The following is a 12,652-nucleotide window of genomic DNA, read 5'->3' on the forward strand; positions in this document are numbered from 1 at the left end:
TGCTGATTTGAAATAGGTTCTTTCATCGTAATCTTGACCAACCGTTTTGGAGATTTTCTTCTTTCCTCATTCAAGTAGATAAGAGCTGTACTTGTATGCCGCTTGTTTCCATTGAAAACAGCGGCCTATCTTTCTTTTTGTATTTTTCACAACCTGACATCTGCCAACCTACATCAGCTTTATTGCGTTTTGGCGCCATCTAGTGGACACACTGGGAACCGAAACACTCACAAGAATTTGCAAAGATACATATTTAAAATGACAAAGGCTTATATTTCTTGTTGAAAATGTAGCAGTACGTGACAATTTTTTTTTTAAATGTATCCAAACTATTAGACCATTAAAAAATTAACTGAAGACACACGAGGAAGACATTATAGATGGCGCCACTTGAGTTCACATTCAGTCATGTGAACACACAGCACAGTCTTTACACACACGCTCGTCTGCAGTGTGAGAGTTCAGAGGCCGTGTACGGGTCGTGTTTTGGCTTCCCCGTCATTAGAAATGGCTTCTATCATTTGGTTAACGGGTAGGCGTTTGTCTCGACTCGTTTCTCCGTTCTCTCAGGTTGTTGTGCGGCGGCCGGTTCTGCAGAATGTGTCGGCTCCAGCGCGGTCGGTTCACCGGGGAAGTGTGCGGCGTGCGGCGGAGAAAAACTCGCTGAGCCGAACACGAGTACCGGAGCAACAGTTCATCACTGAGCTAGATAAAGCCGACGCGCTGGTAAACAAATACATACTCACTCTGTATGTTTCATTGTCGGATTTTAGAGAGAGTGAAAAGTAACTTATTTTTAAAATGTGTCTCAACAAATGGACATACTATGTATTTTCCCTTATATTTGCTCTGTGGGGGTACTATGGTGCAGAAATGGTATCAGATGGTAGCACCATGGTAGTTTGATTTTATACCATGATGTTGAATTATAAACATATTTTATACCATGTTATTTAGGCAATTACCGTGACGCCATGTCCAAAAACAATCTTAAAACGTCTTATAACCCTTCTGATTATAGTTTGTGTTCTTTCTAGATGCTGCGGAAGTCTCATGAAACAGGTGAGATGATAAACAATAAGGATTAATAAATCATAAATTAGATAAGTGGTATATCTGATGCACAATTTATGAACTATCTGAAATATTCCCTTAAAGGACATTTACCCAACATCCACATATAAAAAGGTATAAACAAGATATACCTGTATGCATGTTTGAAATGCAATTTATAGTGATTACAGATAAATGAATGAATAATAAATCCTGTCACTTTTACATAATGTGCCCAAGCAGGGACTAAAAACAAAATGTTTTTCATTTCGGTTCGTTCTGAGCAAAAACAGTAATTTTTCGTTCCGGTTCAGAGGTTCCGCAGCCTCCTTACCAAAAGGTTACGGTTAGAACAAAATAAAAGAACGGTTAATAACGTTCTTTAAAAAAATGACAGTAATCTGTTCTAATGGGTGGTTGAAATACCTATTGCAGTGTTGCCAGATCTCACAAGAGAAACTAACAACATGGTCTGGAAAAACAAGCCCATATTAAGCCACTTGCCTCACACAAATAATCAATTTTTCCCCCTGTGTGGTGGATTAATCAGCATAGAAATCATAACAAGCAGTTAATTAACAGTTAAGTATAATTTTAATTACAGCTCTGCTTCTGAGTCAAAACACGGCAGCATCAAATCTGTATTAATGCATCATATCTAACAATAATTCAGTGAAGATAAAAAGGTGTTCATTTAGAGAATGTGACATCCACAACGGGCAGTTATGCAGAGAAATGTGTGATGCAGTTCCTTCAGGATCAAAGCACATGTTTCATATATTTTGGGCAACATGAAGTGGTGTAGTTCCAAAAATGTAACGTTCCAATAAACGCGATTTTGTTTGTTTTTATGAACTTGGTGACAAGTCTGAATTTGTATTGAACCCAGAACAGTCCTTTCATGCTTCATCTTGTCTATGCAATGGAGCTAAGCAAATATTGTTTGTTTTTGTTGCAGGATTTTTGTCCTGGTTCAGGAATGGTTTGCTGGCGACAGGCATTGGAGTTATTGCATTTGTACAGAGTGATGTGGGCAGAGAGGCGGGATATGGTACTTATTTATTTCTCCTTTGCTTTCTCTTTCTACTCTTTCCCCTGGCAATTATTTTTGCTCCTTCATTTTCTGAATGAATCTGAAAAGAAGTAATTTGAATCTGTTAAAAGAGATGTGAATGAAAGTGCTCTCATTTCAGTTACTAGTCTCACGTTTTAAAGGGTTCATGTCATGAGGAATACAATTTTCCTTGATATTTTGACATATAAGATGTCATTCTACTATGTATAAAAATATACTGTAAATTTCAGAACTCAAAACTTAATTCCCTATAAAAGCATTTATTAAAACCAAGGTGTAAAAACGCCTCGTTCTCTACTGCTGCGACTTCCCTATAGTCACTAGGGGACTCATTAATTCATGACCGTCTCTACAGCAACATCATCAACGCTTTAAATCATCACACCCTTGGCCCCTCCCACTGTTTCTTCAGTTCGTAAACAGAAAGAGCAGGACAAACAGGCCTAGTGTGGCCTAACTCAGTGATTCCCAACCTTTTTTCTGCCACGGCACACTTTTTACAATTAAACAAATCCCATGGCACACCTCTATCCCACTGCCCCACATTACCATTGTTGATAGTTTTCCTTTTCAAGAACTTCCATGTTTTCTGTCCATTTTAGTTGCATGTTTACTCAATGTTTGAAATTTGGCTATGCAAAAAAACGCAGGTCACGTAGGTACGGTATATAATGAGATCACAGGTGGCAAGAGTGCTAATTGGGTAATGAATAAAACAACAAATTTGCATCTTTTCTTATTTTTAGATTTGTTCTTGCAAATTTGTGCAATGCCACAGCAAATAATTTTGTTTATCTATTTATTGACATGGCTCCAGACTAACATTTAATAGTGGCAGCACCGGTGTTAAATTCTACAAATGGTCGCACCAGCACTTGTGTTGGTCGCACCGGTCCAACTGAAAGAAAATTAGTTTTCTTTCACGATTTATTTTTATCAGAATCTTGATGATAAAAATACAGTCAAGACAAACAAAGCCTTTTTGTACAATCTGAGGGCATTAGAAAAGATTTTACATGGAAGGAAATTTCCATTGTATCCATAGTTTTAACTGTGGCATTTGCAATAAGATCATAGGAACAAAACATAAAAGTAAAACCATGATTGGCAGATTAAAGCATGATTAATCATAAAACAAAGTATGGCATTTTTCGTAAGAAAAACACATCCAGAAATTAAATTGTATTCTCTCACTATATAAATGCTGGTGCGACCATTTGTAGAATTTGATATACGTTAATGGTAAATATTGTTTTAAATATCTGTGATGTGTGGATTTAAACCATGTCTGTCTGTTGATTGTGCAGATTTCTCCTTTATTCCTTTTCAATGCTGTTTAGAATTTTGGGGCCATTTAACCCTTGTGCATCAATTAAAAAAAGTTACACATAGGTTCATTATGGACAAAAATGGCCATGTCCAAAAACTGTCATAAAAATATTATAGATTTATATTTTTTTCCACTTTCACTGACATAATTTTTTTAACCAGCATCAGCTCTAATCATAATGACCAAACATTCATTCATTTTTAGAATTTTAACCCTTTAAACGCTGGTTTGTTTACATAATGACACTGTTGTTTTTTAGGAAAAAATTAAAAATAGTAATTATTTTCAATTTAATAGATGCTAAGCAGAATTTTTTTCTTTGATTATTAGAGCCTCGGATATGTCAATGATTAACAACAACATTCATTTTGATGCTTTCATATTTTTTATGCAGTATCAGATTTTAAAAAAGCTACCACTTAGGTCCATAATGGACAAAAATGGCCATGTCAAAAAAGTGTCATAAAAATATTATAGAATAATATTTGTTTCTACTTTCACTGACTTATATTTTAACCAGCATCAGTTCTAATCATAATTACCAAACATTCATTTATTTTCAGAATTTTAACCCTTTAAACGCCGGTTTGTTTACAAAATGCCACTGTTGTTTTTTATAAAAAATATAATTATAATTATTTTCAATTTAATAAATGCTAAACAGAATTTTTTTTATTTTTATTATTAGAGCCTCAGACACATACAAACCACACTCTGAAATCCATACCAACACACTCACACAATTATATATTCATAATGTATCTAATTGGCTCTATAATATGCATAAGCCAAAAACAGCAGAAAACAACAACAAAAGCGATGATATGCCAAACCTGAAAAAATGACACGATCTGATAAAAAATATTTAAAATGTAAATTTTGAAGCCTTGCCAACATAATGAAAGCATGTTAAACAAGATTGCATAATTTTATAGTTAAATGGCAGTTTTAATGGGTTTCAATGTGCCATTTTTGTCCAAAACGACACTAAGAGGGATTATTTTGTGTAACTAGTGCAAAAAATATATTTTTAAAGAAAATAGGGTGAAATATTAAAATTCCAATAAAAATTCACACCTGTGGAAAATATTATGCAGTTAGCATTAACACAGACAAAGTTATCAAAAAAACAAAACTGAAAAAGCCAAAAATGTCCACAAGGATGCACAAGGGTTAAAACAATTTTAAACTGGTTTAAGCATCGACACATTATGGGCTGTCATAGAGGTCTCAAACAAATAATCAATTCTGAATTCGTGACCCAGCCCGTGTTTCTCACAGCTCTGTTTATAATGCTCTGCACGGCTGAGCGCTCGAGACCGGTCCACGTCAGGGGCGAAATTTTCATCAAAATGTTGGGGGAGACAATAAACATAACAATTATCAAGAGCAATTTTTGAAGGGGTTTTTTGTTGTTGCCCCATTTGCATTTGTATTATTTTATTTCTTAAACAATTATTTTAAGAATATATTATTATATTATTTACAATACACATATTTTAATGATATTTTAGGTGGACAACTCTCAGATGGGTCAGATCCTGACTGTGATATTTACTGTGTTTGTAAAATTATTACCTTCATCTGGGCATGAATCTCTGGATGGTGATCCCTCAGGTGCTGGAACATATTAGATGTTTTGCTGGCACTTTTCGTCTTCACGTTTTGCATACTGGATACCCGTCTTCAACAACTCCTGTGTCATTTTTTTTTGATAGACAAAAGGCTCCTAAATAGCTCATTTAATTTGCTTCTTTGGAAGATACATCTCTGGGAGATTGCGTTGTTCCGCCGTGTTTTCATTTTGAGAGTTTCACGTGCGCTGAATGTTCATGTTCTGTACGCGCCCCGCCTTACCTAGACAATCACTTTGTGAACTCCCTTATCATAGTAACAGCCTCACAGACCAGCCAGTCAGAGGGCAGAACACACATGCAGCGCAAGTAGTTAGACCCACACCGAAAGACAAATTTTAAGTAATTGTTTTTTTTTTAAATGGACAATATGGTGTTTTTTTTTGGAGGGGTAGCCGTAGCTTCCAAATTCTGAAGGATTTATAAACGGGACCATTTTAATCGCGGTTAATTGTGAGATCGGGTAATTGTGACAGCCCTAGTGTGCCGCGGTGGTTGGGGAAACACTGGCCTAACTATTCCTGAACACCAAAGGGGACCCATGTGGACTTTTTGAATGCACTATTTTTAATTGTTAGTGTATGTAAAATGCACTATATGGACGTTTTTGACAATTTTTATGCATTTCCGGCGATGTGTGCCTCATTGCAGGTTGATGCTGTATGTGTGGCCGTCTTGTTTCATCGTGCTTTTGACTATGTGTGTGTGTTCTTTTCGGTTCATATCAGCATGGTTTGCTTGTGAACCATCATAATACGATTCAAGTTTTGCAAAGGTGCTGTTATTGAAGGATGGAGTTGTTAACTTTATTCGACCCCATCATAAAACCGTAAGTAAACAGATAAATTCATGAATATTTCATATGTCATGACTATTTGATAGTTTATGGCGCTGCTATGCTTATAGTAAGTGAACAGTTTAATATATTCGGATGTAATGTGTTGGATGTGCTTTGTGTAAATCCTGAAATGTAGTTTTCTTGTGTAATGTTATGGAGCTTGTTCATTCTCTTCTGATTGAGTTTCAAATATGGCTGTATTCGAGGGGCTGCACGATGTTAGCCAATCATAACAGTGGTCATTTACATTGAAGTAAGAGGCGGCGCTATGGCCAAAACAGAGCGTTTCAGAAAGAGGGCCAGAGACAATTACCACACACAATTTCAAAGCACACCACTACATCACCATAAGGGCAACATTTCTCTAGAGAGAGAAAAAAAAAGTGCAAGTTTAAAATTGTTATCAAGAATATTTGCTTTCTGAATATAACATTTTAATTTTTAAAACCTGAGAGAAAAGGAACAGAAAATTAGAAACTTTAAAAATTATATTTGTAGCTGAAAAAAGAAAATAAGACTTAAAACTGAAGACTTGTAGGCAGCCTACTTGAAAAACTATTAAAAGAATTAATCGCGATTAATCACATAATTTTTTGTAGTTAATCGCAATATCTTTATAAAACGTGAGTGGACAAAATATGCTTCATCCAAATGTATTTTTCATTCATCCACACAAAACGTACCTCACCAACAGTTGAACAAAAGAAAATGAACACTACTCGATTCATATTATGAACAAACTATGGTAGTTTTAAGTGTATTATGACAGGATTTATTTGCTTCTTTTGACAGACATCCAAAAAAAGTCTGCAGTGTCATTTACAATTGACAACTCTGTGCAAAATACATCAAAAACTCCTTTTAGACCCCAGTCACAATTGTAACCGGTAGGATTAAACGGGTTAATGACAGTGTAGATAACCTGCAAGGTTCCAGCAATGTCTCCAACTTCTGCATTAGCTAGTGCACTATCAAACGAGACACTGTGATAGAACCTTGGAGACAGCAGCAGTGTTTCCGTTAGCTGGTAATCAGTACCGCCGCTCCCTATACGCATATTACCCAGTCTATGTAAGGCAACAACTCCCTAGGGGGGCTCCAGAATCTCCACCGGCTGCCTTTACTGGCACATTCTATGTTATTCAAGGACCCGGTAGCAATCACGGAACACACGATCACCTCGCGCGCTCACTTTAATTTCACGCTCGCACCTCGCAGTGCAAGGCAGGTGCTCAAATGGCATGTGTTCTACTGCTGTGCTATATTCATTAAATGCTTTGTGCAGGTGTCTGCATCTGTTTTCCCGACAATCAATGAATGTGACATTAGCAGCGTTTGCTTGAATTGACTCACTTATCCTGAACTACGGTTTATTCAAAGGGTCATATTACGCGTTAACGGCGTTAAAGTAGTGCTGTTATCTAATTTTGCAGTAACACGTTAACTTCAACTGCACTATTTTTTATTTTTCAAAATACATTTAGTCCCTATATTGGCTCCATAGTTCCCTCTCAGCTCTTCCTTTCATGTGTGATCAATGTTTTAAAAGGCTCATTTGAAAAACAAACTCAACAGTCCTGAGTGATCACTTCCTCTTCTCTCCTAGCTTTCTTCATCCTGGGCGGAGTGTGCGTGTCGTTCGGTTGCGCGTCATACATTGGCAGTCTTCTGACACTACGGAGGATCATGCTGCTCTCGCTGCCCGCTGTGCTGCTTCAAACGTCTGTGGTGTCCAGCGCTGCCCTCTTCTGGCTGTGTGCGGTATCACTCTACATCGGTCGCCTGGAGGTGGAGATTATTCACGACGATGATGAAGACGAGCACGGAGGAGATGAAGCTGGGGAGTGTGCCGACTGCAGGGCACGACGTGAGAGACGTGGTGCTGAAGATAAAGGCCAAGAGAAGTGAGAGAAGAGGAGAATCTAAGTTGAAATAATCTTTGTACACTGACCTAGGATCAGACCTTTATTCATAAGCTGTTTAAACTGCTTTAAAGGAACAGTTCTGCCATGTACTCATGTTGTTTCAAAACCTGTTTGACTTTCATCAGTAAAATACAAAAGAAAATGTTAGTAGCCTCAGTCACCATTCACTTTCATAGCATATTTTTTTTTCATACAGTGAAAGCCATGAGTGTTCAACAGAAGAAAGTTAGTCACACAGATTTGAAACAATATTAGGATAAGTAAATGTGAACCATTCCTTTAATAGAAAAGGAAAAACTGCCTTCAGGTCAGTGTAGAGTGGCAGCTTCTACCAGCATTGTTTTGCAGTACTCTGATGCTTTATTTATTCGGTCGAGTGAGTATTGGTGATTGTTATACTCTTAAATATGGGCTGTCTCTCTGGTCACAAAAGGGTCCGAGCCATAATTGCACATTTGTCCTTTGTAACATTATTTTTTGTTTGTAGAATATGATTGCAGGAACATGAAAACAAAAGAGTGTAAATGTAAAATGGCACACCAAAAAAAATTCAAAATTCCAACAGTGTTTTTGTCTTATTTTTCAGTAAAAATATCTTAACATTCTTTAATCAAGATTTATTTGCTTTCTTTTAGCCTACTTTTACTTTACATTTATTAAGACTTAAAATTGTAGCAAAGAAAATGTAATAAGACTTGTTTAGAATAAAAGAGAAAATATTTCTTGAATTCAGTAAATTTTTCTAACCCCACTGGCAAACTTTTTTTTATTATTATTATTTTAAAGGGATATTTCACCCAAAAATATAAACTCTCATCATTTACGCACTCTCATGCCATCCCAGATGTGTGACTGACTTCTGCTGAACACAAAGAGTTTTATGTGAATGGTGACCAGAACTCACCAGGTCCAAAAAGCACAAATGCAGTACAAAAGTTACACATATGACTCCAGTGGTTAAATCTATGTCTTCAGAAGTGATGTGATATGTGTGGGTGAGAAATTTTCACATTATTTTTTTTACGATTGCCATTTTTCATGCGTATTGCCACCTACTGGGCAGGGACCTGCATGAGGAGAATTATAGTCAAAAAGGAGTTAAATATTGATCTGTTTCTCACCCACACCTAATATATTGCTTCTGGAGATTTAACTGCTCCAGTCATATGGATGACTTTTATGCTGTCTTTATATGCTTTTTGGACCTTCATAGTTCTGTCACCATTCACTTGCATTGTATGGACCTACAGAGCTGCGATTTTCTGCTAAATGTATTTGTGTTTAGTAGAAGCAGGAAAGTCATACACATCTGGGATGTCATCAGGGTAAGTGTAAAATGAGAGAATTAAATTTTTTGGGTGAACTATCACTTTAAGACTCTCTCAGCGTTTGTTCCACGTAGGTGCAGGGTCCGCTTTGTGATAATTTGCATATAAGTATATTTGTTTGGCACGAGTTTTAAGCCAGATGACCTTCCTGACACAACTCTCAGTCACACTGGGCAATTTAGAGTCTCCACTGCTCTTAACCTGCATGTTTTTGGACTTGTGGGAGAAACCGGAGCGTGCCCACGCAAAGACAGGGAGAACATGCGAACTCCACACAGAAAGGCTGGTACTCAAACCCAAGACCTTCTTGCTGTGAGGCGACAGTGCTGCCTATCCCATTAAGACTAAACCTCACTAAAAATTAAAACGCTTTACCAATGGGGTACAAAAAAACAAACTGAATTTTATGAAAACAAAATACATTTATCTTATTTTAAAGAAATGGACATATTTGAAAACAAGACCAGACAAAAGTACTGATTAAGAATTTTTTTTTTTTTTTTTTTTTACGGTTTATTACTTTATCAAGTCTTTATCCATCAGTCTTAGTTTACATACTATTATATAGGCAAGTTCACAGGTTTTATTTAGTGAAATGTTCTGACATAATCACTTTTATAATCTTAGGCAACGTCATCCACACTAATACATTTTAGTTTAAAAGGCATTGATTTAGCTATTTATGTCTCTCACCCACTCCGGAATGACATTTTCCTCTTGTGAAAATGAAGGTTTTCGAAAAAGCTCTCTTGGACAGAATACTTTGTAAAACAGTCACGTTAGGAAACGTAAGAGTTTTCATGGACGTGTAGATTAGTGTGGACGTGGCCTTACACACGTCTGTCACATAGAACTTGTTTATTCAACCAGCATTTCGGTATAATGGTTCCATGCGAGCTATTTTCCATCCCTTTACGCCCTGATCAGGATGAGTTTTTTTTTTTTTTTACAAATATTTTTTTTGAATTATCTCACGTCTGTCACAATTCAGTTCTGATTTTCTGCGCTAGTGGACGCAGTCGAACTCAGTACAATCATGTACAACCATATTTAATTGGAAGAGATGGCATTTTCCATTGAACTTGGCTTCAAATAGACTTCTAGACATCTTAATCTCCTAACTTTCTTTCCCTCTCAACAGAGGAATCAATCCATAACAATCTTTGTTCATTTATCATGCATGAATCCAAAGTCCAGATATTAGTGAACCTTTTTTTTTAGATACACTGACTCTGTATGGGAGCGTCTGTCTGGAGTGTTTGCACTCCTGTGCACGTTTACATTTAACTTCATAAACTTCTCCATGCTGGCTCGTTTTCCTTTTTAAAGCAGTACAACAATTGTTAGAATACAAGAAGGAATAGTTCCATGTTGTAAAAAGACCTATTCCTTATTAAATTGTGGTCAGTTGCATTATTGAACGATCATTTGTCCTATCTGCTATTGTTGAAAACCTGTCAGTGGTGGAATGTTCCTTGTTCAAAACAGATTAAGATCTGTGACATAATGTGGATTAACATGGATTATAATTTTTACTCATCCTGTTGTTATACGTAAAAGCCAACAAAAAAAGACATTAAAGAGGCTTTTTTTTTTTTAAACCCCATTGACTTCAATTGTAAGTGCCTTACTGTAACCATACGGGGGATGAGTCAAAGTAAGTTTTTGACATAAAAAATATTAAATGAAATTGTTGTGAACACGGAACATTCCTTTAAGATCCTTCCAACGACAGAAGAAAAATGCATCATTTTGTGCTGTTTTGTTAACCGTTAGGGGTTAATAATTTTCAACTGTGCAATTGCAGTAACAAAGAGTTTGTTAAATAGTACAAAGTTAAAAAACAATGCATGAGTGCAAGTTGTGTCAGATATCAAGGGCAGGTGGCATCTCTGTAGAGTGGGATTCATCATAAACCGACAGCTGTGTTGATCTGTATGCGTGCGAGGTTTCTTCATAGCGTGCGGGGACTCTGAAACATGCGCATCGGTTCTTTCATTAGTCACTTCTGTTTATACATTTTCAAAGGGCTGCTTATTTATTTGATTACATATTTTAATCTTTGTCATTCAAAAGATTTTGTTGTTGGTGATTTCTTGTCACAGTTGCTGTTGTTGTAATCAAAGACCTTGTACGAGTCCTCGGAGAAATTACAGCACTTAGCCTACCTGTCGGCATATAAATGGATTAAGGAATTGTTGCTGGTCGTGTTTTGAAAATATTCTGAAACACATGTAGAATTTTGTTCGGTTTTCTTTTGATTTCAGGGGTGTTTGGGAAGACGTGAAGAGGAAAGTGATTGTCTTTGCCATGTGACTTCTGAATATAAAGTCAGATTGGCTGAAGAGACGTTCACACTTGCACCTCTGTCATATATTTTTCATTGTGTGACATTTTTCATATGTATTTCCATGTTAACGTGTAATGCAGAACCATTCTATAAAATCCATCACTCTTTTAAACCGATGACATTCATTGGATGTTGATTGCGAGAGTTTATTATCATGAGGTTACAGGCTATTTGTTTATGCATGATCTTCTGTGCTATTTACTGTACACGAGTCTATAAATATGTACATAAATGGGGCTACAGGGCCAACGATGCGAGCACATTTTCGCCCCCCATTTCTGAAAAGGAAGGGTCTGATGTTAAAGGTGGCATTACTACCAATTAGAAGATATGTGTGCTAGCAGTATTTTTCTACAATAAGGAACTCAATTAGAGTGGCATCATTAAACTTAAACAAAATACAACAAATAAAACACCTTAACTATCAAAGTTATAAACAGCAATAGCAGTATTTAACCCCTTATACTCTGGTGCATTTTTGGGCTGCTGCCTGTAATTTTTCACACTCAAATTTAAAAGCTCACCATTCACACATACTGTGGATATAAATTGGTTTAATTTTTCAGAGAACCCCCCAAATAAAATAAAAAAGACTCCAAATACTAATATTGAAAATATGTGCTTTTTTTGAAAAGGAAAAAACAACTCTCTCTCTCTCTCTCTCTCTCTCTCTCTATATATATATATATTCTTTTCAAAAAGCACATACAATATTATTTATTAGTATTTGGAGTCTTTTTTCATTTGGGGGGTTCTCTGAAAAATAAATATATATTTATTTATTTTTCCTAACTTTGTAAACTTTATAATTCTCGTTCCGTTCACTTTGCCTCACTTTGAAAAGTGTTATTTTGTTCCACTAGATGGCAGCAAGCACTAGAATTTTTTTTTTTCTCCATCATCATAATATGCTGATCTGAAATGTAGGTGGTGCATTTTAGCCCTCCCAGATGTGCTCATCCATAGACATTCTAATTTTCAGTTCATGCACCACCCACATTATTTCATTGAATATCTCAGCCTGAGTAGACTAGAAACTCTAGGTGTCATTAGAAAGCTGAAATCATCCCCTTTGCAATGAGATATACAGTGCATCCGTAAAGTATTCACAGCGCTTCA

At 36.3% G+C, this 12,652-nt stretch overlaps 1 protein-coding gene across 1 annotated transcript; it reads left to right on the forward strand.

Annotated features, from left to right (window-relative positions):
- Nucleotides 1-461: 461 nt before the first annotated feature.
- tmem160 (transmembrane protein 160) lies at nt 462-8,525 on the forward strand. The gene is made up of 4 exons (XM_052107532.1): nt 462-726; nt 1,038-1,062; nt 2,012-2,104; nt 7,537-8,525. Exons 1-4 carry the CDS (start codon nt 508-510, stop codon nt 7,836-7,838), a joined length of 639 nt encoding a protein of 212 aa, XP_051963492.1. The 5' UTR covers nt 462-507; the 3' UTR covers nt 7,839-8,525.
- Nucleotides 8,526-12,652: the final 4,127 nt, after the last annotated feature.

This window comes from Xyrauchen texanus, chromosome 36 (assembly GCF_025860055.1).
Source record: "Xyrauchen texanus isolate HMW12.3.18 chromosome 36, RBS_HiC_50CHRs, whole genome shotgun sequence".
NCBI lineage: Eukaryota > Metazoa > Chordata > Actinopteri > Cypriniformes > Catostomidae > Xyrauchen > Xyrauchen texanus.

Coding starts and splice junctions, on each gene's coding strand:
- tmem160 (XM_052107532.1), top strand. CDS start 508: ATGGCTTCTATCATTTGGTTAACGGGTAGGCGTTTGTCTCGACTCGTT. Junction 1,063..2,011: donor GCGGAAGTCTCATGAAACAG/GTGAGATGATAA, acceptor TTTTTGTTGCAG/GATTTTTGTCCTGGTTCAGG. Junction 2,105..7,536: donor GGGCAGAGAGGCGGGATATG/GTACTTATTTAT, acceptor CTTCTCTCCTAG/CTTTCTTCATCCTGGGCGGA.